Here is a 27,505-nt window from a genome sequence, read left to right as displayed (position 1 = left end):
AAATCAGAAGTAGGTTGAATATAAAATGTACCTTTGTTAACATGAGTAAATGTTTACAAGGAATTATCCAAAATAAAAAAAAATTGTACTCATCAATCATATTATTTCTCATGAAAATAAATACGAAGTTCTTGACTGAGAAGTAAAAATATATTTTCACTTTCTCCAAAATATTTTGTAGTGCATGATATGCATATCTACACACGTGCAGCTTCGTTTTACAGCCTGGACTGATGACGGAAAGTAAATCTATGCACATGCAAAAGGACTCATTTGAGCAACTCTGCATATATACTGTATATTAAACGAAGGGGTCTTTCGGAAAGAATTGACGGAAATTATGATAATGTATCTTTCGCTAATTCAAGTTTTTGCATTGCATAAACTGAATATCATTGTCGAAGTAAGCAAAAACATCGAAGAAATATCATTCCATGTAAACATGTATATTCAAGTCAGGTTTCAACCACGTGTAGCTAACAACATTCAGCTACATCAGCACCCCGATGGCGGACATGTTATTGGCCGGAAGTTGACGTTCGACGTCACTTCTGAAACTGGTCTGCAGAGAGAATACCAACAAATGATACGGAGAATGTTATGAAAGCTTCGGGCATTGTACAACAAGAGTCTGGGGGAACTTCCTGCAAAATGAAAGAGGTTACATAAGTTAAACTTTATGGCGTGTGCGCACGGTGGAAACCGAAGTTCATTCGAGTAACGTCGGTCGTGCATGTTTTTATTTGTGTTGCAACTAAAGTTCCTGCAGCCTGTTACGAGCATGGCCAACAAGCGAAAAGGGTCAGTTGATGCCGCCGCAAAAAAAGATAGCAAGAAATGTAAGCAGGTCACAAAGGGGAAAGAGCAAAAGACTGTTAAAAAATCAGCAAAAAAGATTACAGGTAAGTTAGCATGGTAGTGATTCTTCTGTGCTATTCTGTAATCTATTGTGCATACCGGTAACGTTTTACATATATAAAAAATGCATGAACAGTTGATTTTGTTAAAACAATCGTGTGTATCTCGGTATCTTGAATTAAAATAAGTTTTTTTTTGTTTCTAATCAGTGAGTTTAAACAGCGGCTATTGTTCGTCATGAAACTGATAATTAACATTAACGTAAATAACATGGCCAGGAATTGTAGTAATATAAAATACAATATGTGGTTTCCGTGGAGTCCGAAAATATACCGTTGAGATGTTTGCAGCACATCCTGCAGGTGGTGGGGTTTTGATGTTTTAAAATGTTTTGCAGAAGCAAACCCCCTCCCCCCCCCCGACCTAAATGCAAATATAAGCACTCTTCTCATTCATGACTTCAGATTATGAAAACGTGGGTACGCGAACAGTTACGTGTAGTACCACAGACCTGGGTCTTATTTCGTCACACAACTCTTCTTTTGATTCAGAGGATGGGCGCCCTAAAGGTGATGCTCCGAAGGCAGTAGCCGCAAAGAAAAGCGCGACCAACTGTAAAAAAGTGCCTGGGGCTGCTGCTAAAACTTCAAAAGCGACGAGTAAACGCCACAGAGCGACCAAGGGAGTCAAAGAGGAGGTCAAAGAAGAGCCTGCACATATAAAAGAAGAAGATGACGAAGATGATGAAAAAAATCGGTAAAAGTCCGAGTCGCTCAGTATCTCTCAACAGGGAGTCGTTCCCAGCTGACATTTTAATGACTCTTGGCATACAGCTATGAGAATGGAATGGTGGCTTGTTAACACTCCTGAGGTTTGTCATCTTGGAGGAGGAGTGCCTAGCTTTTCGGTGTACTGCAAGCAAGCCGTACTATTCAAGCTGGGTGTACAGAATGAGGAGTAGAAGTGCTGTCTGCCAGTCTTTAAAATCTCTTTAAGACACACCCACAGTGCTTGGCCGCGTGAAGGAGTGGTCTGGGATATGACTGATATGATCCGACTTGTCCCGGCGAGCAGGCACGTGCAGCCGAGACAGGAGGAAGGCAGCAGTCAGGCTGGCTGGGGTCGTGAGGGAGCCGCGGTGGTGGTGAAGAAAGAGGAGACGGACGAAGACGAGGAGAGTGATGAGGATTGGGAAGATGTTGAAGGTAAGCCAAACAGCATGTATTTTTTATTTTTTCACTTTTTTTTATTTTTAAGTGGATTAACGTGTACTGGGCAGCTCTGAGGGTTGCAAAGGAGCAGGTATAATATACTACAAATGGACAAGTAAAGGTTTATTTCATGCTGAAAAGAGAAGAAAAGAAACGGAACGTTTCAGCCTTCATCGGGATATGACACCTGAAGAAGGCTCCACAAAAGAAACAACGTTGTGTTTCCTTTCTTCTTTTTTCAGCATGGAATGAACGTTTACTTGTTCCTTTGCAGCCTACACATGGTGACACAGCTACCTACATGATATACTGTAGTCTTCAATGGAGACTGTGAGGCAGTATATATTATTTGGTTTGAAGTGTTAAAGTCATTGCTTATGTGTATCTAGGTCTTAGAGCTGCCTATAAGTTCTGCAAACCTCAGAATGACAATGTCATGGTTGAAAATCTAACGTTAGACTTTATTTTGCAGAGCATATACAGTATGGATAGATTTCATTTCCTGGTGAAATTGCCCTTCTCCTGAATTCTTGTAAACAGGTTTTGTGGGTCTGTTGGAACCTGTGGGATATTTGAAATAATTGAATCAAATGGGTTTCTGGCCTTAATGGGATACACAACTTTTATCTCTGTTATATTTTAAGTGGAAACAATTGTAACCAAATTCTTTGGATCAGCTCATTTTGAGTAAAATATAGTACTAGTGCTCCAGACAATCTCTACATTACCTGTAAGGAGACCCTTAACCATAAGCGATGACTCCTTGTGTAAGTCTGTAGCAATTTCCAGGCTGAAGTCCTTGTTTCTCTGAACTTTCTTCACAGAACTCAATGAGCCTATGTGTTCTTCCCTGGGCCCCTCAGAGCCAGCTCTGCCCTCTCAGCCTGTGGAGATAGAGATTGAAACCCCTGAGCAAGCCAAGAAGAGACAGAGAAGGCAAGAAGCAGAGCCTGTTACATCTCCAGAGCTGCATGGACAAACATTTATACAGCACTACCCTCAATTACACAACAGTAATAAAAGTGTGCCACAAAGCATGATTTTACAGTATCTCTTGCTTCTGAAGGGTATAGGTTCACATTTGAAAAAGGATTTTTTTTTAAGCTAAAAAAAGTAAATATTTTATAGTGGATGTTGGAATGAAAGTACATAATGTACAGACAACTTAACACTTTCAATACAAATTGCAGGCAGCACTTACTGTATGTAGTTTTGGTGAAAAATATTTGATTTGGCCTCTTTGGAAATAAGTTGGCATGGAGGAGGGGAAGTTGGTTACCGGCACACCTGGACCATCTTTCTGAATGATGCTTTCACAATCATTGATTGTACAATTACAAATGTAATTAATCGCTTGTTGTAAAGTTATTCTATTTCTGTGTATGTGCATTGCTGTGTCCCTGTAAGTTGATGTGTTAGTGACAGGTGTGGTGCTGCTTTGGCAGGGAGAGAAGAAAGGCAGAGTTTGAGACGTACCTTCGCCGGATGATGAACCGCTTCACCAAGGATGTGCTCACAGATACCCATAAAGTACGGGCTCACCCATTGTCCAGCTGTCAGTAGAAGCCTAGCAGTGCTCTGGGATTCAGAGGTTGTGGCAGAGAACCCTGATCACAATCCCTGAAGATAACGGTGATTCCACATATTTAACAGCTCTAAAAATAAGTTTGACGTTTTTGCGCTCAGCAATTTCTCTTGTTTTTGGGGTGCAAATTTCATTCAGAACTTGAGTCTAAAGTAGTTCCATATTATTTCATTGGCTGCTTTCCCGAGACATACGCAAACGTTTAAATGCTTGTACAAGAGGAGTGAAAATCCTGTTTCCTTTTAAGCATATTACTTTTTATCTCCTAAAGGTTCACCTGCTGTGTCTGTTGGCCAACGGTTTCTTTCGGAACAGAGTGTGCAGCGAACCTGACCTGCAGGCTATTGCCCTGTCAGTGGTGCCCAATCACTTCACCCGAGTGACCCCGGAGAAGGCTGATGTCACGTTCCTCTCCAATCTGGTCAAGTGGTAAGGCACGGCTCGGTAAGGAGACTCATATCTGGGCTCTTTGACAGTCATGGATGGAGCAACTTTATTTCTGCACAGCACGATTTCAAGCCAGCCTTTGCCAAAGTAAGAGCCGTAAGGTTGAAGAGGGCAGCGTTGTGGCCTTACCACAGCAGCTCCTGTGTGACTTTGTAATGCAGATGTGGCTGGTTTATTATTAATCGCTGTACGTCCAAACAACATGATGATTCACAAAATACTGCTGGGGTTGAATTGGCTTGAGCAAATCTAGATCATCTTTAGCTGGATATGCAATTGCAAAATCTTGACAGTTGGACGCCCTTGAATCTGGCAGTGTTAAAGTCAAGAGTGCTTGGCGATGTGAAAAACAATGCGTTGCTCTCACAGTACATTTTCGGTGAGAAGAGATTCCCAGATAGGCCTGTACAAGGGTCAAAGCCGCATCGCAAAACTAACAGCTCATCGTTTCAAACAGAGAAGTTAAAAATAACCAAAAACTGGTAAATTCAAATTAGAATGACAAAGCTGAAATGCTGCAGCAAGTTTCATTAATAAAAGCATTGAGTTTTATACTGAATTCATGCTGTTCTGGGCCTTTTTTCTAGTTTTAATTATGTTTCCTTGTTTCCGTGCAGGTTTACCAAGACCTTCACCCTGAACCCAGAGCTGTCAGACGATGACGGTGTGAGTCGACAGGCTACTCTAGAGGGGAGGTTTGGGATGTTCTCTGCCCAAGACCATGAAGAAATGACCCATGTAAGCATTGCGCACTGTTACAGTCAACATACTACAGACATGCTAATTTGAGAGGTTTTAACAGCAGATGTTTAAACAAATGTGCTCTAAAATCTAAAACCTTACAGAGTAAAACCCACCTTTTATTGTTATTATTAATGGGCAACAAGGTGGAGCAGTGGTTAGCATTGCTATCTCACAGTGCTGGGACCAGGAGTTCAATTCCTGGGGTGTTTTCTGCGTGGAGTTGTTCTCCTCAGGTTTCCTGCCTTGCAGCTGTTGCTTGCTGGGTTAGGTTCCAGGTCCCCTGTGACTCTGTTTTGGATAAAGCAGTTATAAAATAGATTATTATTGTCTTTTTTGGCTGGTGCTTTTATCCAAAGCGACTTACATTTGTACCCATTTGCACAGGTGGGCATTTTACTGGAGATCTAGACAGTAGCATTGTCCCAACAGGGATTTGAACTTTCCAGTTCGAAGTCTAGAGTCTCTGCTTTAACCACTCCACAATGCTGCTAGTGATTGCAGTATTCCAGTATTGTTAGTGGACTCCTAGATGAAAATTTTGTTTGTATCAAACTTTATTCATATTTAAGATAAACTAATAATGTTTTCTCTGTGTAAAGTAAGATGCATAAGATGGTAAAAAGAGAGGAGGCCTCTTGGCCCACTTAGCTTTTTCATTGCTAATAGCTCAATTGTTGCAAGGATCGCTCATCCACCAGTTTCTTGAAAGAAAGGAATAGGGTTCAGAAATTGACAAGATGGCTGCTCAGCTTGTTCCAGGCTCCAGTAACTGTGTGGAAAAAGAGGGCTTCTTATTTTCCATCTTCATATGGAAAATAAATAGTTTCAATTTGTCCTGCTAATCGTGTTTTTCCTGTTGAATCTGAAGTAATTGAGAATAGAAGTCTAGCTTGTGCACACTGGGTTTGATAATAAAAGGGTAAGGATCTTTGAGGTTGAAAAAGCAGAAAGGAGAATGTTAGAAATATTGTAACCTCAAGGACAGATTTGGTGGCATGGGGTAAAATTACTTTTCAGTTTATTCACAAACTTACTGTCTTGCTCTGTTTTTTTCAAAGATACAAAGTGCTTTTCCAGTTTTACAACAAAGATATGGTAGCTTAAGCTTTTGGAGATTTAAGCTTGTGTGTTTTTTATTATAATAGATTCAAGCAAGGAAAATGTATATATACATACAGTATTTAGGTATATTTTCCTGTTTTCGTTCCCAGCTGTTCCTAATCATTCTACGGGCTTTGCAGTTCTTCTGCCGTCTCGTGCTTTCGCTCCAGCCCATTCCACTGAAGGGACCCCCAAACAAGGTATCCCCGCTTGTCAGACTGAAGCCTACAACCTCCGCCTGCGTCTCTCTGAGCTGAATCCCCCCACAGGGGTGTGTGTCTTGTTCTGTACTAGGGGACAGAAGGCAGAGAGAGCTCATACTTAACTCCTGCCCTGCAGATGATTTGGTTGCTGTTGTACCCAAGATATTACCATCATTACGTATTAATGCAGTGATATATGTTAAAGATAAATTACTGTTAATTTGTCCTGACCAGCATCACTAGTGTATTTGTCTGTAATACACTGTAATGCATAAATCTGTTGCCCATTTTATTTCAAATTAAAATTATATTGGTTTCAACGGGGTGTAAAAAATGTTTATTTTTACATATAATTAATTGCTCTTAATTTAAGTCATTCATGGGCAAAATCCTAATTAGCTGTAACATGCTGATACCACGTTGGCGCAGTGATTAGCATTGCTGCCTCACGGCATTTGGGTCCTGGATTCAGTTCCTGGGGTGCTACCTGAGTGGTGTGTATACAGTATGTTCTCCCTGTATTTGGGTGGGTTTTCTCTGGGTTTTCCAGTTTCCTCCCACAGTCCAAAGACATATTGGTAGGTTAATTGGTTTCTGAGAAATTTGACTTGCTTTTGTGAGTTGTGAGTGCCCTGCATTTGACTGGCGTCCCGTCCTGGGTGTATTCTGCCTTATGCCCATTGCTTGTCAGGATAGGCTTCAGTTCCCCTGAATTGTATGAAGCAGTTTGAAAATGGATGAATGTAACATGCTTGGCAAATATCAGGACCGATGATTTGAAGTTCTGTCTGTCAGTGATATGACTTGAATCTGTGTTCCAGAGTAAGTCTAAGACTTCAAGCAGCACTTCTCTGGAGAGCCCTCCATCTGCTGGAAAAACCAAGTCTTCTGGGAAGAGTCTGGCACAAAAGGCTGGGAAAATGGAGCAGGAAGTGGAATCCATACGTGATGATGAGAATAACAACAGCAGTATCAGCAAGGCAGAGAGTCGCATTGCTGGGGCAAAGAGACCTGTCAGTCAGAAGGCCAGGTCTGGCAAAGGGGCAAAGAAACTGAAACCAGAAGAAGATGCTGGTAGCAGCTGTAGTGAAAAGCAAGGGGTGAAAAAGGAAGCGTCGCAGAAGCCCAAGAATGAACGTCGGAGGAAGGTGGCCTCCAAAATCAACTACAAGGAGGACAGCGAGGATGAGGACGACAGCGCCTCGGAATTCGAGCTCTCGAGCGATGCAGAGAGCAGTTACTCTGAAGGTGAAGAGCATGGAAGGAGGAGGAGCTCAACAGGCAAACAACAAGTGCCACGGTCTCGGACAAAGATCAGCCAGGCCGGGAGAAACAAAAGTCGGGCAGGGAAAGCTGGCGAGAAAGCAACGCAGAAGGAGAAGGAGACTCTGGGCAGCGATAACGAAGATATCAAAGAGACCGGCCAGACTGGCATCAAAGGTACAGACCAGTGGCTGGAGGTGTACCTCGAGGAATCTGGAAAGTGGGTTTGTGTAGACTGTGTGAGGCCTGCTGTGGCCCTGCCGCAGCTCTGTTACAAACAGGCCACCAAACCTGTAACGTACGTCGTAGGGATTGACAATGATGGCTTTGTCAAGGACCTCACCAAGAGGTATGACCCCACATGGATGACCTCCACCAGGAAACGCAGAGTGGATGAGGAATGGTGGGAGGAAACCCTGCAGAGCTATAAGAGCCCTTTCACCGAGAGGGATGAGAAAGAGGATATGGAGGTATGTCTCTGAAGAGGTCACATGAGACTATAGAGCAAAGTGTTACTAAAGAAAAACTCTTGTTTTTTTGGATAATTGTGACCTTTCCATTATCAAAACCTGTTTTCTTATAAGAGTCAAATTTTTACAAATTAGAGCAGTCAACTGAATTAAATGTCTTTCTTGCCTGGAAGACGTATCTAGTTATTGTGGAATTGGATGGCAAGCCTATGATAACCTTTCTCCAAAAATGACTGAGGTATTATCGATACCTACCTTTCTCACAACACAGGTTGCCGTACAGGCAGAATCTTATCCAAATATTAGGAATACATGTTTATCATAAGATTAGGCTGTTCTACGTTGGTGGTACTGGGTTTTTGTGAAGTCATGTACCTGCTGTCTGTTACCAGCTTCAGGCCAAGCTCTTGGATCAGCCTTTGCCCACTGCGATCTCGGAGTACAAGAGTCACCCCCTTTATGCACTCAAGAGGCATCTGCTGAAGTACGAAGCCCTTTACCCGCCAACTGCTGCTATTCTAGGGTACTGCCGAGGGGAGGCAGTGTACTCCAGGTAAGGCCACAGCTGGCTTGTTGTTTTTACTGAACGTGTTAATATCCTTGGGCAGCACAATGGCCCAGGGCCCAGTTCCCAAGGTGTTGTCTGTGTGGAGTTTGTATGTTCTCCCCATGTTTGCGTGGGTTTCTGCCGGGTGGATGCTTTGGTTTTGTCCCACAGTCCAAAGTCATGCTGGTAGGTTAATGGGCTTCTGGGAAAATTGGCCCTGGTGTGAGTGTGTGCTTGTTTGTATCTGTGTGCGCCCTGCCAAGGACTGGAGTCCCATCCAGGATGTATCCTGCCATTCTCTTGTTGCTTGCCGGGTTAGGCTCCAGCTTCCCCATGACTCTGAAATGGATAAAGCAGTCAGGAAACGGATGGATGTTAATGTTCTTCTTATGTCCTCCGATCAACCCAAACTTTAACATCCAGTGGGAAAAAGAAACTTGGGTGTTACAAGCATGTGGGCCTGTGCAGTCTTTATCTGTGCTGCTGGTGGACAGAGCTGGCCGGCATCAGGCCTGTGTGTCTTTGCAGGGACTGTGTGCACACGCTGCACTCCAGAGACACCTGGTTGAAGGAGGCACGGGTGGTGCGACTTGGGGAGGTGCCCTACAAGGTACAGCTGCTTCTGACCATCTCTGATGAAAGAGCAGGCCCTGCTTATTCTGCCTATAAAGGCCCTCATTCACTAAGGGGTTATTAATATGCGTTGTCTGCCAAGGGTTCAAGGCAGTGTCCAATGAATAATCCTTTCTGGTGTAGAATTTTTATTTTGCAATAGGAGTGTTTTCTTGATGTTTAGTGGTTAAAAACACAATTTTGAAGCCCTGGTTACACTACTTTCTGAGCAGCTGTTACAGTTGTCCTCACTGGAGGCTGGCAGTGGCTGCATTTTCAGTGTGGTGGTAGGATGTTAATTACACATTTATCACATATTATTAAAAGAGTGTGTCTTTATCTTAGAGATACTATACTCTACAACAACTGCCCTATTAAAAACAAGGATCTTTGACTTAATTTGTTGAAATATTTTAAATTTTTGACACATTTATGTTTTGTGAGATTTTGTACCTACTGTACCAAAATCCATGTTTGATCTAAGAAAAAAAAAATTAATAGAAAACCTTAAGTAGTCAACACCCTAGCATGTTTTGAGCTCATTCTTTCGACATCACATCTCTGTTCTTTAATTTGACGTCATGGTCAATGCGAACTTTAACCTCTCTCTTCCTGCGCTCCCCACCAATCCCGCGTTCAGATGGTGAAGGGGTTTTCGAATCGTGCTCGCAAGGCCCGGCTCCTGGAAGCCGAGAACCGTAACAAGTTTGACCTCCCGCTGTTTGGCCACTGGCAGACTGAAGAGTATCAGCCACCGGTGGCTGTGGATGGCAAGGTACTGACCACTCTTTGCCCAGCGGTCATCACTCCCCAACAGCTCTTTATACTACCTCCCAGTGCCATGGAGAACCATGAGGTGCCTGTCATAACCTTTCTCCAGAAATGATTGAGGCATTTCCGATACCTACCTTGCTTACAACACAGGTTGCAGTGCAGGCAGAATCTTATCCATCTATTAGAAATAAATGTTTATCATAAGATGAGCTGTTCTATGTTGGTGGTGCTGGGTTTCTGTGAAGTTATGTACCCGCTGCTGTGCTGCCTGCTGATACTAGCTTCAGGCCAAGCTCTTGGATCAGCCTTTGCCCACTGCGATCGCGGAGTACAACTACAAGAGTCGCACTCTTTATGCATTCAAGAGGTACCTGCTGAAGTACAAAGTCCATTGCCCGCCCACTGCTCCCTTCTGAGTACTAAATAATAATAAAACACATAATAAAAATAATTTAAAAAATGATAGAAAAACACCAATCTGCTGTACCATTTTATTCAGATATATAATTCAACCTTTTTTGGAATATTCTCTTCTGAGCAAGTTACTTCTGGATTTACGTTTTCACAGCTGTCCCGCGTTCTGTGCTGTTTCCCCCCAGGTCCCACGCAATGACTATGGCAATGTGTACCTCTTCAGGCCCTGCATGCTGCCCATCGGCTGTGTCCACCTGCAGGTCCCCAACCTGCACCGCGTCGCCAGGAAACTAAACATCGACTGCGCCCCCGCTGTCACCGGCTTCGACTATCATTGCGGGTTCTCGCACCCCGTGTAAGAGCTCTCACCGCAACCCATACTATTGGATCCAGGAAAGCTCAAAATCACAGATTTGTCTTATGAATCCTTTATGCGGTACTATCCTTCCTAGTACTAGGGGTGATCAGTGTATCGCCGGAGCATAAAATCATCTGTAGCTGCCAAAGACATTGTAGTAGATGTCTGCTGTTGCTGTTAAGGTTTCTAGAAATGTTTTGTTAGTTAACTATCCTGACAAACATCTCTTGTGCCTTGTTCTCGGCATAATTGAGGCTGTTGAAATCTGGAGACCTGATTGAGATTTTGAAGTATTAATTTTGATATTTTTGAACACTTGTGACTGAAACCGATTAGCAAGATCTTTTTCAGAACACACTCTCTGTGGTTTGACTTGCCTGTTGGAACTGTGTTTGTGTTGCTCTCCAACAGGATTGAGGGCTACGTGGCATGTGAGGAGTACAAAGAGGTGCTTCTGGCAGCCTGGGAGAATGAGCAGGCAGAGATAGAGAAGAAAGAGAGAGAGGTACTTCATTCTACCTGCCTTCCCATTTCCATTGTGCAGTAAGAAAAGGAGTAACCTAAGTTCTAAAGACTAGTTAGGAAGGCAGTGGAGGTCATTTGTGGGAGAGGCATTGGAGACCTTGTATAGCAGTAAGAGATTTTCTGCCAAACAGCTGCTATAGAAGATATATACATATTCATTTGTATGTGGAAGCCAACAACTATCTTTATTTTTTAATATAGTTCTAAGTATTGACACCCTTTACTGGGGACTGATTAATTGCTGCAAGCAGCAGTGACCTGTGCTACCTGCAGCAGTTATTCAGTTGCTGCAATATGCAATATTAACATATGCAAAGCATACGAAAGGTCCCATGACTTCAGCTGCAATGTGTATGAAAGGTCACGTGACCTCTGGTACAATGCGGCATTTTCCAATCAATTGATTGTTCTCACAAGTGCTTTTTGACATTAAGCCTGAGCTGGTTCATTGTGCGTACAGGGTGGTCTTGGCTCACGCTAGTGCTGTTGGTTTTCGTTTTCAGAAACGAGAGAAGAGAGTGCTCAGCAACTGGACCCTGCTGGTGAAGGGCCTGCTAATAAGAGAGCGTCTGAAGCGCCGCTATGGAAAGCAGGTAGTCTTCCTCTTCATGACCTTCAACACAAGGCATGTAGTGAGGACTTGACACTCTCTCTTTAGGCGCCCTGAGCCGCCAGTTGTGTGTTTATAACTCAGTCCAAACATCCTAGTGCATTGCCATGCAATCCATAGTGCAGTTAAAGAAAAAAACTTCAGTTTTTACCCTGAAGAAGCCAGAATGTGCTACTCTCTAGTGCTGTCCTCTGCCACACTCAGTACCTGTACCAAGAATAAGGGTATAGTACAAGAAAGGGCTGTGTTCTTGAAACATAGTAGTCACCTTACTTAATGCTTCAGCATTAAAATTCAAAGACCATGTTTAGTGATCAGAGTGACTTGGCCCTGACCACACATCCATCTGGTTCTGTTTCAGAGCGTTGCAGAGGCTCAGCCAGGAGAGGCGAATGTGGAAGGGGATGGGTTCTCCTCTGAGGAAGAAGAAGCTGGCTCCCAGACAGCAGCCACTGACCTGACCGGCTCTTGGCCACAGAACAGGCAGGCGGGCCAGGAGGACGTTGTCGTCAGGAAATCCAAGCGTGAGAGGAGAGGCCAACAGAAACACCTCTTCCCCTTTGAAAAGATCTGAAAGGCAAGTCTGAGATGTTGCCATTTCTTGAAATGGGCCCAGAACACTTGCCACCTTCTGCTAAATGTCTTTTCTGGACTGTGTGAGGCAAGACCTTGCTTCTGGGCCTTGACAAATCTGACCTAAAGAGTAAGCATCTACTGTACAATCCCAGTACAGTGTTACTGGGCAACATTTACAGCTGATACCTGCTTTTTAAACAGACATTTAAATACATTTCATATACAGCAAGGCAAAACAATGTTAATAATTGGTTATTTTAAAGAAAAGTATTATTCAAAGTGGAATCAGTACCATGTTAAAGACAAAACTGCATTTGGTTTAACTCTCAGCTTCATTTGTAAAGCTGATGGTGATAGTAGGCAGTGATGAGCCTGCAGTTGTAGTTATTTTTTTCACTGTTGTTTATGTACCAATTAGAAGTTATGGTCTGTAGATTTATGATTGTGTAATTGAAATTTTACAAAATGAATGTTAATAAATAAACAATATTTTTTTCTAACACCAAACAATTTCAATTTTGAAATTGAAAATGAAAAGATTTAACACCATCAGACTGCACGGAGTATATTTTTACACTTTCTTAGCACTTTTATGGACACTCTACTCAAAGTGCTTTACAGGTAATGGGGGGTCCCCTCCACCACTATTCTGTAGCCCCCACCTGGATAATGTGACACCAGCCAAATTGTACCAGTATGCTCACATCACACCAGCTATCAGTGGAATTGTTGGAACCAAACAAAAAAGACATATGCTGTTCTTTATCTAACAGATTCAGTTTGAAAGACATCAAATAATCTCAGATCTTTACAGATCAAGTAATTACAGTAGGTACACCTGAGTCTAATGTCCTGTACCAACATAATGGAGATTCAATTTAAGGCACTTAAAGTATAGAAATGCAATATTTTTACTAGTCCTAACTCATCTATCCTTTTTAAAAATGTAAGTCAGCTATAACCTATGTTTTAAAACAACTGAATACAAACTAAAAATGTGTTTCACTTCACAATTTAAAAAAAGCATTGTAAGTGATAAAGTTTCATAAAGTTTCAAACATGGCATACATTTTTATGTTCTATTACTCCCTTACAGCCAGTAAAGAGAAAAATGAATTCTTATTAGGTGAAAGACACCCAGACATTAAACACATATTACTTAAGTTTTCTTCTTTTCATTTATCATGTCAAACTTTATTCTTGCACTTCACAGTGTACTTTAAAAGAATATAAAAATAAAAACGTTTGTGGCAGAAGAGCTTCCTTAGAACTACAGAAAAGCTTCTTACCCCACCTGCATGCATCAGATCCATATGCCATAAGCTCCCATAAGCCATAAGCATTAACTCCCCTTGAAGGACTGTTCGTAAAGGCACTAGACGTACATTCTTTGGCAAGGATAGAGAACATTAACACTTTCTGAACTCAAATTCCCACTTAATATATGTCCATTTAATACATACAAAATTGGCAATTTATCCATGGTCAAAAATAAGACCTATATTCATCCCTGGTTCTTGGGTCTCTCTTACTCCTCTCCTGTCACTGGATCTTCTTGGGTGGCACTCTGGTGCGGGCAAGGATAACTGGCACAATGGCCAGAGCTGCCAACAGAGTGGCAATTAGGGGGCGGTAAAAGAGCCACCCAGCAGCAATGGTCAGCAGAGACAGTGACGTGGCCACTGAAAAGGCAAAGAGCTTCAGGCCCAGGCTCACCAGTTCACGAACTAGGGGCAGCCAGTCCACTGCGAAAAAGAGACAAGTGTAAGTAATCCAAGTGCCTGCCCCTTTTCTTCTTCTCCCCCTGCACGACTTATAGAGTGCAGCTATAAAAGTGGTGAAACCATCTGGAATAGCCGTCACAATGATTCAGACAAACCTGTTAGCTGTCAACAGGGGTCTGTGCACTGCACTACTCACCCAGGGTGTGGAAGATTTGGATTGTCAGACTGATCCCCAAGAACATCAGCAGCCAGCCCGCTACACGCAGAGCCCAGGTCTTCAGTCTGTTGCTTTCCTGTTCCTTCTCAAACACCTCCTGCAAACAGCAAGTGAGTCACTTTTAATGGAAGCTCTGTATGTCATGGATATGGAGACAGGTCATTGTTTTTATCTTGTTGCTTTGATTGAAAATGATGTAAACCTTAAAAGGCTAGGAGAATCTTTGCTAGGCTTCTAGGAATACAAACTTAATAATCATTACAAAAAGTGATGAGCAATTTCATTAAGCCAAAACTGCATACAGTGTAATTCCATACATACTTTGCAATAAGCCCTTCACTCTGTGTGACATGATGATATGCTATTGTTGCTGAAGGCTGTAAAATTATTCAAAAATAATAAACAAAATGTTCTTTACTTCACATAGTTCATGATATTGAGGGCTCATGCTCTTAGTTTGGTGATCGGATTGAATGGTATCACAGAGCTAGCAAACCTGTGCAGAAAGCTCTTCAAGGTATAGGATCTCAAGAACATCCCCAGACTTTGTCCGGTAGGAAACCAGCCAGTTGTCCTTTTGACGAGCCACAATACTGACCTGAGCAGGAAGAGACAGCAATAAACATTTCTAATCACTGCAGGAGTAATGATATAAATAACAAGCATACTCCTATGTCTTGTTCGATTTGACAGTACACATGTGACCATAATAAGTTATTTACCATCCTACATAAAAAGGGCAAAACATTTCCATCATCAATCATCCAGGTTAATTTTACTATGCTTTGTAATTCTTAATATTCATGGCCGTTTAATAGAAGCTGGTTATTTAGCATTGAGAGTATTAAATGCTTTTGTCAAGAATTCACATTGCAACAAGCGAAAAAGAGAGAATTTAAACCTGCAACAGTTCAGAAAGGTGAGAGCAGATTGATCAGTTGATCAAACTTATTTTGTAACTCGAGCTGAATAAGGGTGTCTGCTAAACCAATAATGGAATAAAAAATGGCTGAAAATCAACGAATGTATTTAAAGTGATCACCCACCACCTGAGTAGGTCCTGGGTATGTCCCCTCTCCACTCAGTCCAGCGTAGTAGAAGGACACTCTCACATCACCGACCTAGTATACAAACAGCATGCAATCAGTACCACTTTGTCTTGCAGTTCATATATTTGACTTGCAATTGACTTTGATTATGACTCAGTGAAGTTAAAGGTTTTGCTTAAACGTGCCTGAAAATGATTAAGGTTCCAACACTGTCAGTTTTTTTCACCAAGGAGCTTTGGTCCTGGTCTGAAACACTAAGAGACGCTACCAAATGTCAGTCTGGTCCTCTGTGAGCAGATGGAATGGCTGAACATAGGACAAGGCACTCGTCTGTTGAAGGTTTTAAAATATACACAGTCCAGTCTCTTAAAATTCTTCTCATTAGGTCGCCGTCAAAGAAGGTTGTGAGGAGACTGATGGTGAGTGGGGTTAAAACTGTGCATTGCTCTGGTTCTTCCAGCTATCTTCTATCTGAAGCTTGGGGAAGGTTTGGGTTGGGGATAGTGTTGGGCCTCTTTGTCTCACTATTGAGGCCTTCTGCTTTAGGGTTCCTTCCTAAGATTTTTGGCCAGCTAGCATGGTTTTACATTCCAACTGTGCTTACAAACTTTTTTTTTCTGAAACGTGCCCGACTTTCCATGAAGTCTTATTTACGACTGGCGGAGCGTTCCGCTGTTACGAGCACTGGCCTCAGGTCTGCGGGGGTTCTGCGTGTGGTAGAAGTAATCGCCATCCGTGGTCATAAAGAAATCGGGGGGTGGGAGCCCAGCCAGGCTCAGCTTCTTGAAGTTATCAATCTTGTCCACCAAACCTGGATCAAAATCAAAACCATGTCATTAGTCAGAGACAGAAAATGAAATGTTTATTTTTTAACATGAAGACCTTGCCTCAATGTTCTGTGTTGTGGCATATTAAAACAATCTTGGCAGCTCTGGGATTAATTATTTAGGCTTTATTCAGTTTCACTGCCTGCAGGGCATCTGTGTGTTTCCAAAATGGAGATGTTGATTGTATTTTAACTGCACTCCAACTTGTTGTAAACAGTAGCTAGAAAACTACATGGAAAATGTTGTGTATTTAAAAAACTTAATAAAATGACTATAGCTTTTTTTACTTAGGGTTTTGCCAGGTAATACCTTATGCTTTACATATTAATTAAGGCCAAGTGTTATTCAATTTTCAATGAATTAAAGGGGTATTTCAGTTTCCACCAGCTCTAAGAATAGATTTCAATTCATGACAGTACAGTTTGTATCCAAGAGGCTCATTTGCAGTTGCCCAAAGCCCAAAGTCTTACTTTTGGAAAGGACAAAGCTCCCCACAGAGACATCTGGGGCCACAACGGTGACAGACTCCACAGCCATGGCACTAAGCAGAAGACAACACAGTCAGCACAGGCTGGGCAAAGCCAAGACAGCCTTCACGCATCGTAGCCTGAGCATTCAGAGGCTAGGAACCAAAATCAGTTACCACACATCTGAAGTACAGCCAACACCTTGTTATTCTTAAGTATTTTTCACATGATCTAATTCAGATTATGCCTCATTATCCACAACTGTTTATTGTTTTGAGTTGCTTTCCTTTCTGTTTTCACATTATTTTAAATAATAAAGCTCATAACTTAAGATTTAAAGATGATTCAGTTTCTGGTTATTGGAGTAGCAATGTTTGACAATTAATGCTGTTCAGGTTCACCTTTTTGGAGGCATAGGCAAAGTGACTCGGGTGCTTTTGACATTATTTCTGTTGACATTACCTGTACATCAATGAATACATCAGTTGGCCTACAAACCCACTTCTATATAATTTTAGAAATGTGGCTCATGTATTAAGAGGGGAGAGATCAGAAGAAACTGCAAGATACCATTCTGGCAAACACACCAACATAAGTTGAGCATAATCTTCATGTGTTACCTGGGGTTGATATGACCTATCTCTTTATCAAAATTCCTGCTGTTGATCACTTCAGACTTCCACTCCGTATCTACAAAGTGAAAGAGAAACAAGTCAAACACAGTGAAGCAAACACTCGGAGTAAGCACTTCGAGGATTGAAACCTTGCCAATACATTTTTCATGGAAAACGTCACAGCAGCTTAACATTCTGTTTTATAGTAGCAGTGCTCCAATCCAGTCAGGTTGACCAAGTAAAGTACAGTATTTGTACATGCACGTAGATAAGAAACAATTGAGTTTTTGCTTTGTCGACAACATGCTTAGACTTATTAACCTTTGAAACGGTGAAACGGTCAACTTTTAAAGTGCTTTTACCAGCTTTGACAGCTTTTAATTGCTTTCTTCATCTGACCAGAGGGCAGTGATGGGGCAGCCAAGGAACTCTCAGAAGAAAGAATGAGCCCTAGTGCCCAGACTAGCTAGTTAAGCCTGGGTCTAGTTACTAGCTGACTGTGACTAAGACATCCCAAGTGGAGGTGGCACACAGTCAAAGTGACTCTACAAGTGGGCAGGTCTATGCACCTAGGGAATTTCTCAGAAGTCACGCTATTATGATTCCAGCTAGAAAAACTTTCAGTCTCCAGGCTGAAATGATAGAGGAGCAAATATGGGCCAAATAACATTTAAATCTTATGTGATTTAGTGTGATAATTTGTGACCAAAAAAATGATGTATTAAGGCAGCTATGGAATAAATTGGTAACCAGTATGTTGCTCTACCATTAATCCTTTTTTAAAAATCAGCATGTCATTACAGTTCAGTCTCTGCCAGGCGACAGTGAAAAGAAGTGTTATTATTATGCCTACTTGAATTCACTTTACTTGTAAAGTTGTGGAAAGATTACAAACCTAACTGCAGTGTGTAAAGATATAAAGCTTTATTGTGCAGTCTGAACACTGAAGCCCCATCTAACTGAAAAACAATGGTTCACACTGACAGTACTCACTGTACGTATATGTTGTTTCAGTCTTCCGTTCGCCATTTTCTTCATAGTCCCTTGGGGGTAAAGGATGAAACAGATTACCAGCTAATGCAGCATTTGTGAAGTGTAATTATTCTGCTTTCTTTAAATAGTACTACTAATCAACTATACTGTATATGATTGTTTTAAACTATTACAGGCTTGACTTGTTAAAGATGCTTGTTTAAAAGAAGAAACTGATCAATAATAAAAAAGAAAATGCCCGTTCAAACTTTTAGAACTCGGCATGTGAATAACTAAGCAAACAACTTCTGCAAGACAGTGAGAAACACTATTTTCAGTTTCACATACAGTATCTATACCTCTATCAGACACTGAAATACAGCATGTGGTACATTGAGCCGTGGTATTTGGAGACTATGAAATTTGTTTTGCAGAACATTATTAAAAATGGGTCACTTACTTGAGAACATTTTTGAATTTGATCATGTATTTGTGAGTGTACAGAAAATTCTGATTTCATGTGCATTTTTAAGGTTTGCTAAGGTATATCCCTGAAACTTTGGAGGTTAGCCTTGAATGGACAGGGTTGTGGAGGGGAAAATCCCTTTACAGAAGGTTGATTATTCCAGGTAGGAGTCACAGTGACGAGACACCAATCCCAGAAGCCCAGGGTGCAAACTGGGACTACACCCTGGACAGCATGCCAGCTCACTGCAGGACACGCCCACCCAAAGATGTGTAACAAAGATAGAGAGATCTGTTAACCTAGCTTGTTATTTCTTTATGAGCAGGAAGAAAAATGAAGCACCTGGAGGCACCACACAGACACAGGGAGTGAAGGAAAAATCTTCTGATGAAACTGGCCAAATTATACTCTTTTACAAACATTTAATTCATAAAAAGAAAGCACTGATATTCGCACTGTATAATGACGTTAAGCTGTGGGTGGGTGTATTATGATACGTTGGCAAAGTGATCATGGGGTACTCTCCACTGTTCTCCCGTGTTGCACTATGACAGGCTGTGCTGTTGACACAGCGTCCTGACAACAGTGTGGTGCTGGAGTTGTGCCTTCAGCCTCTCACCGGCTCTCTTGGTACTCCACCCACTGGTACATTTCAACCTCCCGCTTCAGCTTGGCTGCATGGACGCTGATTCTGTAGTTAGGGTCGTTCAAAGGCTGCAACAAGTCACACGTTTCATTCTCAGGACTTAACAGCACTTAGACAGGCAACATACAGGTACAGTACATGAATGTGGGTCCTAGGTGGGGTTTGAGTCCAGTACTCACAATGGTACAATGTGCAATAGTCTCAGTCGGTGCTTATTTTGGTCAAAAGTCTACCTCTGTGCCACACTTACCCAGATACACTGTATTTTTAAATCTTACCACTCTTTCTCTTACATGTAGTCCAATAAAACTTGACATTCTTGCTGCCATATCACCCTGCAACTCACAACTGGCAGCCCACTGAAGCCAAGTAGGTGTGAGCCTGGTCAGTACCTGGATGGGAGACCTCCCAGGGAAAACTAAAGTTAGAGGTGTTAATGGGTCCAGCAGGGGGCGCTCACACTGCAGTCTGTGTGGGTCCTAATGCCCCAGTATAGTGACGGGGACATTATACTGTAAAAAGACACCGTCCTTCGGATGAGATGTAAAACCGAGGTCTTGACTTTCTCTTGTCATTAAAAATCCCAGGACATTTCTCAAAAAAAGTAGGGGTGTAACCCAAGTATTCAGGCCAAATTCCCTCCTGGACCAATTATGTCCTCCTAATAATCCCCATCTATGAATTGGCTTCATTACTCTGTTCTCCTCCCCACTGATAGCTGATGTGTGGTAAGTGTTCTGGTGCACTATGGCTGCTGTCGCATCATCCAGGTGGATGCTGCACATTAGTGGTAGTGGAGGAGAGTCCCCATTACATGTAAAGCGCTTTGAGTGGAGTGTCCTGAAAAGCGCTATATAAGTGCAAGCAATTATTATAATTATCATTAATGATTAAAAACAGTGTTTCTTTTAATTCAAAGTTTTCCTCCTAGCAGGAGGGGCCTGACAGCTTTGCTGCCTACAGTACCTGAGGTGTCCGCAGGGGCCCAGACAAGTGCACCAGCTTTCCATTGTTCTGAGGGTCAACACTATGAATGTTGTCCAGAGGCACCACCAGAGACAGGCCCTCATCTAGGGAAGCTGCCGTCTTCAGAGCCCTTCCCTGAGCAGAGAGACAATATACTCTTACTGGGCACATTCAATGTACAGTTAGCTGCACTTTTTATTTTTCGCAAAGCAGTTAAAACCAGTTAAATTACTGTAAGTTAGAATGCAGGGAGCATCCCAGCTGACAAACTCAAAAGGCTTTTGTTATTTCAAATATATTAGACTGTGCCTGAAATACAGCAAGGAATTAATCTTCTCAGTCATCACCAATGAAAACCTTTAAAGAGTGGTGTTAGCCAGGGCAGGGTGTACAAGAATGGACTAGATCTTGCACATTATAAATGTGTATGTTAAGCCATCTTAAAATGAAAAGACAAATGTGGTTGCCCCAGCAGCTCAGGCTGCTAACGATTGGCTTGATTTCTGGTACCTCGTTAGTGAAGAGTACATAAAAGGACAGGGCAAACAGCCCGATGCCGATCAGCATTCCTCCGGTTGTCTGGCTCAAGCGCTCGAGGAATCCAGCGTTTTTATGGCTTGTCACTTTCACATGCTGGTCCTTCCTCTGTCCTTGGGAAGGCTGCTGAAATAAATCATAAAAATAAAACATTTAAGCCCACATTCACCTTCGCTAACAAGAGGCAGCCTGCTTATTAGGTCATTTCTATAGCACGGAATTTGTAAGTGTAATGTGTGTCCGTAATACAGTATGTTAAGAGCATGTGAAGTGGGCTATTTAAGTGCACAACCAGAATTAAAAAAAAAACATTTTTTAGCCAATCTACTCTAAGATTGAACCTCACACCTTGATAAGACTTACTGGATACCTTTTAAAACATGTATGAAAAAAATTCTCTAACACCATCCCTATATACCTCCTTCATTCTCCAAAGACCATACCTCACTATTTAGGTGTAATTATTATTAAAAGTATACCTTGTGGTTTTAAGATGTGCTTTATAGTTTGTTTAGTGAATTCCACAACTCTCTTCCATTACTGCCTGGTACAGCTCTGATAGCTGAATGGGAAAGTTTACAAACAGCGCATTTTGCAGAAGAAAATTAAATAAGTGCCATACATGTAACCGTGTTACTTGTAAACGATGAAAAACATTTTCATCGTTTTTTTTTCAAGGTTTAAAATTATGGTTTAAAGGTAACAGCACCTTCAAAAAAGATCAAAATGTTTTCGACGCAAGGAAATATGAGCATCAGTATCATAACTTAATCCAATCATTATTCGATATTCAGTTTCTATTCACCGTGTCTTACATTTTCGTGCCTTAAACGCACAAGTCTAGGTAAATTAAATAATTCACTTACATTAGCGGCCGACATTGTGTTGATCTCCGCCCTGAGTTATTCAATTTCTAAAATAAAACAGTAAAACGTCTGTATATACGATGGACGAGAGAATAGCACAAAAACTAAATAATTTCGGAGTTTTGTGAATGATCTGTTGGGATTTGCATTCGCTCAAAACAAACTGCTTCCTATTAAACCACCTATTCAAACAAACCCGAAGTTCAAAACCGGAAAAATTTGGACGTTCAGGGTTTAAAATAATTACGTTCCTTCGGCGTCTGCGCGATTGCAAGACCATCGCCGTTCGCTTTTCCAATTTGTCAACTGTTGTGTGCGTTGGCGCAGAGAGGTTTTCTGGGAACTGTAGGCTGTACATGTAACGTATGACCATCCGTTATACTAGTATATCTGTTTTTACTTGTTATGTGAAAATTCAAATATTAATCCAGTGAGTTTTAGCTTTTTCTAAAACTATGCAACCAGATAACGATTAGCCGTGGGTGTTTCGGAACGTGCAAGCAGTGCTGAAATAATAGCGTCCTTTTTCAAGTAAATGACTATAATATTATGTTGAAAACATTTTCATATACACCAGCTTTACTAAAGTCAACAGTTAATCTCTATTACAAACTTCCCAAATATGTCTTTGGTTAGGTGAGCAGGTAATTAATTCAGCCGATCCGATAGTACGTGACAACTACTCTTGCATTTATTAAATTAGAATATGTGTGCTGACCTTTTTTCAAATGCAGCTATGTAGCTTACATGTATTAAAATATAACTGAAAATGTTATTTATCAATAAATATCCTATGTTGCCACAATGAAATCAATTACAAATCAGTCCAAGACTGAATTTATTAATAGATTAATGGGTACAATAATTTAGTACAAATAAATTAGTATAAAAGGTGATACATTGGAGATGTGAATTAAGGAAACTTAGAATACTATTCTAAGTAGATAATACTATTATCTTTTTTTCATAGTGTAAAACTACAGGACATTTGAAGAACCGACTTCATTTAAATAATCAAGTGGGAGAATACAGAGCTGCTACTTCAGAGAGCGATTAAGACGTTTTAGAAAAAACAACACCAAAAAAAACAGAAAGGTACAAAACACAAGCTTTTTTATTATTATCTCTAAAAATATGTTTTGCGTTAAAGAATATTTTAATTACAGATTATATGTAAGCAGATACAAACTTCAATTTTTAAGCAATGATATGTATCTTAATAGTTTCTAGCATAAACACACAAAAAAGCACACGCATACAACCTGACAATATAAAACCAGTCAAAAGCTGACATAACTAAAAACGTGAAGACCCGTGTTTTATCACATGGTTGCAGTCCAGTACATTTTTGAATGACAGAGTGGTAAAATGCAACAGCAATAATTCAACATTATTCTCTCTGAATCAAGCTTTCCAAGATTCCAAGCTTCATCTCGGAATCAGATACCCAGGTGCTCGTGGTTTTCCCGGAGCCATGCATGATACAAGTTCAGCTTGTGATCTTGGGGATCAACCTAAGAAGATAAACATGGATAAAAAATCGACAGTTACCGTCACATTTTTCCAATCCTGCTTACATGTCCATAATAAAACAGGGCCCGTATCATGTCTGGATAACTCTGTCATCCATTTTTGTGATTACACTGGATAGAGTTCTTAATCAATGAGTCCAGCTGCCCCCAACTCACCTGTTTCCATTCGTTGACACAGAATATCCTGTAGGAGTCGTTGCCATACTTTCCTATACCATGGAGCTCGATGGGGTACTTCCAGTGTTTTGTTAAGTATTCATCTGCAATGGCATGAAACTGAAATGTAAGCCTTTCGCACCTGTACAGAGTTCAAAGGCTTTACGAGAGCAAAGGTTTGTTCTCCTACAAGAGTCTGCTATCTAAGCAGGTGCAAAACCCCAGTCGGTCACATTGGTGCCAGTAGAGAACAGGATCAAAATGAGGTCACACACAAAACTGGAGAGAACTCTTTCAAGTATCATCAGAGACTTATACTGTGCTCTTTTTTCCTTGTGTGTCTGCTGAAAACAGAAAATTTCACGTTGGTTTTCTAATACACAATGTACAGTAGATGGAGGGCTGATTATAAAATCATTTTGACTATGACTGATTGTGATGGGCAGGGTGAAATTAGATAAGTGTCATTATTACATCCTTTGTTAACCACAAGATACAGTGGTTGTTATCCATAGTCTGTGGATAACAAGCAGAAACTCCCTATCACCCAATTATGACAGGGGTGGTGTGGTGTGTCTGTGGCTAAGGAAGTTGGGGTATGCGAAAAGACAAATTCCTAATACAAGAAATTGCATATGGCCAATAAAGTGTTTTTATCTTATCACAAAGTGAGCTTAGTGCACTACACTCCAAATACAACATACTTACTTCTGCAACTCGTATGATTACACTGATGAAAAGAAAAACATGGAAAAATAATCCTCAACATAATCAGAACATTATGAACATTCAGTTCTATGTAGTTCAGGACTATGGTGAAGAAATCCATCCTTACATCTGTTTTCTAACTGGTTCTTCTAGTTCAAGGTACCAGCACAGAAAGAGCTTACCCTGGCAAGCAACAGGCACAAGACAGGGTACACCCTGGATGGGATGCCACCCCACAACAGGGCAGACAGGCACCAACACACACACACATACAACTCACACCTAGGACTTGTTGAAGAAATCACTGTGACACACAAATTGCTTAACATACTGTAGCTACAGTATAGTGAGAAAAACATAATTGCTTCTTTTTTGGTTTAAAACATTGTATCACTCACCTGAAAACCTCACAATTGTTTTGGCTCTGAGTTCATTGAGGCCCAGAGGTTTCAGCAGTTCAGCCATTTCTTTCCAGTCGCTGACACGGGCCACCTCAGGAGACGGGTAACGTCCAAAGAACTCCCACAGCACAGGGATTGCCATCTTACCTAAAAGAAAGAGTCTCTTTACTTTCAACTGACAGAAAGACAGAACTGAACCGCGCCCCACATCTGAACCTAGTATTTTAGGTTAGCTCTCTGTGAAGGGAATGGTCTCATTGTCCTGTTCTGTTTGAAGCCACAACTCTTACCGCTGGTTCTATTGAGGAAAATGGTGGCTATCAGAAGCTTCCAGGGATCATGGAAAAGAGTCTCCTGTACCAAGGCAAAAGGAGAGCGAGGCGGAGTCCATTTCTTAAAGGCCTTGCGTCTGGGTGGACTTGGAGCTAAGAAAAATAAAGTGAACATGTTTCATTTGGGAGAGTCGTCCTTTTTGTTCCTGGTTAAAGTTGAAAATGATGTTTCCTTACCTTCTCTGGCTAATTTTCCAGTGAAGTACTGGCTTGTTTTTCTTTTCTCTGACAGCATTTTTATGCCACAACCTGAAGGTAAACAAAACAGTACCAGATTCATTGATGGACTTGGACAATATTTCAATGTTCCTGTCTAAGGTTTTCTTAAGCCTTCTCCTTTTGTAACTGAATATACTGTCTATTTTCATTGCAAAACATATCAGGCCACGATTCCTATTCGGTTTGGAGAAACCCCTCAATGTTCCCAAGAACGTTAAGAGCTATACTCAAAGATTTAACTTTATGCTTACTGCTTTGCTGCTGTTTCACTGATGTAAATGTCCCCGAGTGCCCCGGAGGAAGTGAATCACCATCTTCCAGCGCAGACTCAGTTTCAGGTCCGACAACAGCTTGCTGTTCCTCTGCAGCGTTCCTAGACACAGGCTGTGGGGCACTTTTCCCTGGGGCAGAGGCCTCAGGCTGGTCGCACACCACTTCTCCGGACTCATTTTCACCTTCTGGGGAAAGTGTGAGCTCTGCGCCTTTATCCGCTTCACTTATCTGGGTCAGTCTGAGAAGCTTATCCTTTAACAGTCCCTTTTCAGTCTCTTTTTGGTCTCCAGTGTGGTTTGCAACTTGATTTTCTCCTCTTTCACTGCTCACAGTCAGTGCGTTTACGTCATTTACTTCACTTTCCTGTGCCAGTCTGAGAAGCTTGTCTTTTAAAAGCCCCCCTTGAGTCTCTTTTTGGTCTCCAGTGTGGCGTTGACTTTGCCCTTCTTCCATTTCACTGCCCAGAGTCAGTTTATTTCCCCGTTTGCCCACTGCTCTTTCAGCACCGGCTTTTCTAACCCTACTGCTGGGATCCTTCCTCTGTTTCTGTCCTCTCTGTGGTCCTGCAGGAGTGAGCTTTGTCAGAGAGTGCCGACGTTTAGCCCTGGCTCTGCAACTTGTGCTTTCAGATTCTGAAGACTTGGATTTCTCAGCACAAGGCGCAGAAAAGACCCCGTCAGTGGCAGCACCATGTCCAGACAGCTCTTCTGACACACTGCTGGGTGACAAGTGTTCCTCTTCGGCTGTAATCTTAGTGTCAGTTATGCTGTCCAGGACGGTTTTTGAAAGTTGGAGAGCTTTCTTCTTTTTTGTCTTCTGAGGTTTTGTTAACTGTTTGTCCCTCCCAGGTACAGAGAAATCAAAATCTGCACCCTTGAGACAGAGGTCTTTGTTATTCTGAAGGTAGACATGGAGTGAAGCTCTTGATCTGAATTTCCCTCCCTGTGGACTGAGTACACCAAGTGTTAATTCCTTTGGTTCAAAACAAAATACATGTCTCATATATATATATATTGTTCTCAGATCTGACTAACAGTAACAAAAACAACTGTACAAACGTATTTTTAAAAGCTTGTCTTTCTATACGGTAATGCATAGCGACCATTCTCTCAGACATGCAAACTGCAATAAACATGAGTAACAACATCTATGTACAGCAACAAGAAAATAAAACCTGAAGTGTTGTGCCTCTTTTTAACACAGGTTTGAGCATTGATGTAGATATAATTACTTTATAAACATTTGTAAAAACATTTTTTAGAGGATGTTATTGACCAATCATAATTGTTCATTTTCAAATGCCCTTGTGCTTATCTAAAATGGGGAAGATGTATTTGGGATTATATAGACACTTGTACTATATTTATAACCCAGTACCTGATGATATATACGTCTACTTTCCCCGCCGTTTTTCCAGATCGCCTCTGTTTCATCATTTTAACCCAGCCTGGCGGGACTCCGAGACAGCAGCAGGTCTCCATACACGAGTCGGGGCTGGGACTCTGCTTTGGTGCAGCTTTCTCTAGCTGGTCCTCATCTGACAAAGAGGGCTCTTCACACGCCATTGCTTCTGTGGTAGCAGTTTCACTAGGTTTGGAAACAAAACAACACAAGTTTCCAGAATGTCTAGTTACAAAAATGTTGTCTATGAGACTTGGATAACCCCGTGCAATACTATAAATCCCTGTAACATACGGCATATAGTATCAAAATTAGGTATTTAGTCACGAAACCTGCCTTTAAAATTAATACACATGCATTTCATAGCATGTCAACCAAAAATAAAATATATACAAAACGTTTTTACGAATATAGAAAATGTACTGAAAATGTGTTCTGCTTGTGTTAAATTATAATGGCCATAGATAACAAAAGCATAGGTACAATATAAGCAAACAATTAAACTCTGACTACCAGTATATATCATTAAAATAACTGGACTAATACAGCTTTTAGATCACTTAGCTGTTTTGCTTTCTTACCTGACAGTAGTTCTGCTATTAAGATCATCCATCCGTAAACGCGGTAACTCAAATTCATGCATAAACTGAATCCGTAAAAGTAAAAACTAACACACAGTCATGCTGATTTAGATCAGTGTTCCATCGTTAAAATGCTACCGCTCGACGTATTAGAATTAAAAAGATGGAATTACAATAACTCTGCTTTGTAATAAAACCGTGATGCTTGACACTTTCCTGTATACTTCTCCTGTCGCACATGCGCAGACCGCTC

At 41.4% G+C, this 27,505-nt stretch overlaps 3 protein-coding genes across 4 annotated transcripts; 1 reads left to right on the top strand and 2 right to left on the bottom strand.

The window, feature by feature from the left end:
• The first annotated feature begins 549 nt into the window (after nucleotides 1-549).
• Nucleotides 550-12,808, top strand: xpc (xeroderma pigmentosum, complementation group C). Its single transcript, XM_088636520.1, has 16 exons — nucleotides 550-902; nucleotides 1,410-1,614; nucleotides 1,933-2,063; nucleotides 2,894-3,005; nucleotides 3,515-3,599; nucleotides 3,926-4,083; nucleotides 4,719-4,839; nucleotides 6,057-6,146; nucleotides 6,971-7,882; nucleotides 8,275-8,435; nucleotides 8,958-9,039; nucleotides 9,682-9,816; nucleotides 10,415-10,584; nucleotides 10,999-11,092; nucleotides 11,616-11,705; nucleotides 12,084-12,808. The coding sequence occupies exons 1-16, from the start codon at nucleotides 734-736 to the stop codon at nucleotides 12,294-12,296; spliced, it is 2,928 nt and encodes a 975-aa protein (XP_088492646.1). The 5' UTR covers nucleotides 550-733; the 3' UTR covers nucleotides 12,297-12,808.
• A 654-nt stretch (nucleotides 12,809-13,462) lies between these two features.
• Nucleotides 13,463-21,931, bottom strand: tmem43 (transmembrane protein 43). 2 transcript variants are annotated; one of them, XM_088636522.1, is made up of 12 exons: nucleotides 21,650-21,931; nucleotides 20,757-20,906; nucleotides 20,247-20,381; nucleotides 19,254-19,348; nucleotides 18,190-18,239; nucleotides 17,203-17,272; nucleotides 16,586-16,656; nucleotides 15,978-16,099; nucleotides 15,286-15,360; nucleotides 14,736-14,837; nucleotides 14,219-14,336; nucleotides 13,463-14,043 (listed from the first exon to the last, which is right to left on the bottom strand). In XM_088636522.1, exons 1-12 carry the CDS (start codon nucleotides 21,662-21,664, stop codon nucleotides 13,841-13,843), a joined length of 1,206 nt encoding a protein of 401 aa, XP_088492648.1. In that variant the 5' UTR covers nucleotides 21,665-21,931; the 3' UTR covers nucleotides 13,463-13,840. The 2 variants fall into 2 exon arrangements, with proteins under 2 accessions (XP_088492648.1, XP_088492647.1); XM_088636521.1 differs by having other exon boundaries at nucleotides 20,757-20,909; nucleotides 21,650-21,930.
• Nucleotides 21,932-22,745: 814 nt separating this feature from the next.
• On the bottom strand, nucleotides 22,746-27,490 carry mbd4 (methyl-CpG binding domain protein 4). Its single transcript, XM_088636518.1, has 8 exons — nucleotides 27,253-27,490; nucleotides 26,648-26,857; nucleotides 25,249-26,219; nucleotides 24,956-25,027; nucleotides 24,737-24,871; nucleotides 24,444-24,593; nucleotides 23,338-23,441; nucleotides 22,746-23,163 (listed from the first exon to the last, which is right to left on the bottom strand). The coding sequence occupies exons 1-8, from the start codon at nucleotides 27,312-27,314 to the stop codon at nucleotides 23,089-23,091; spliced, it is 1,779 nt and encodes a 592-aa protein (XP_088492644.1). The 5' UTR covers nucleotides 27,315-27,490; the 3' UTR covers nucleotides 22,746-23,088.
• Nucleotides 27,491-27,505: the final 15 nt, after the last annotated feature.

The sequence above is a fragment of the Lepisosteus platostomus genome, chromosome 6, assembly GCF_059453375.1.
Source record: "Lepisosteus platostomus isolate fLepPlt1 chromosome 6, fLepPlt1.hap1, whole genome shotgun sequence".
Lineage (NCBI taxonomy): Eukaryota > Metazoa > Chordata > Actinopteri > Semionotiformes > Lepisosteidae > Lepisosteus > Lepisosteus platostomus.
This window is presented reverse-complemented; position numbering and strand designations above follow the sequence as displayed.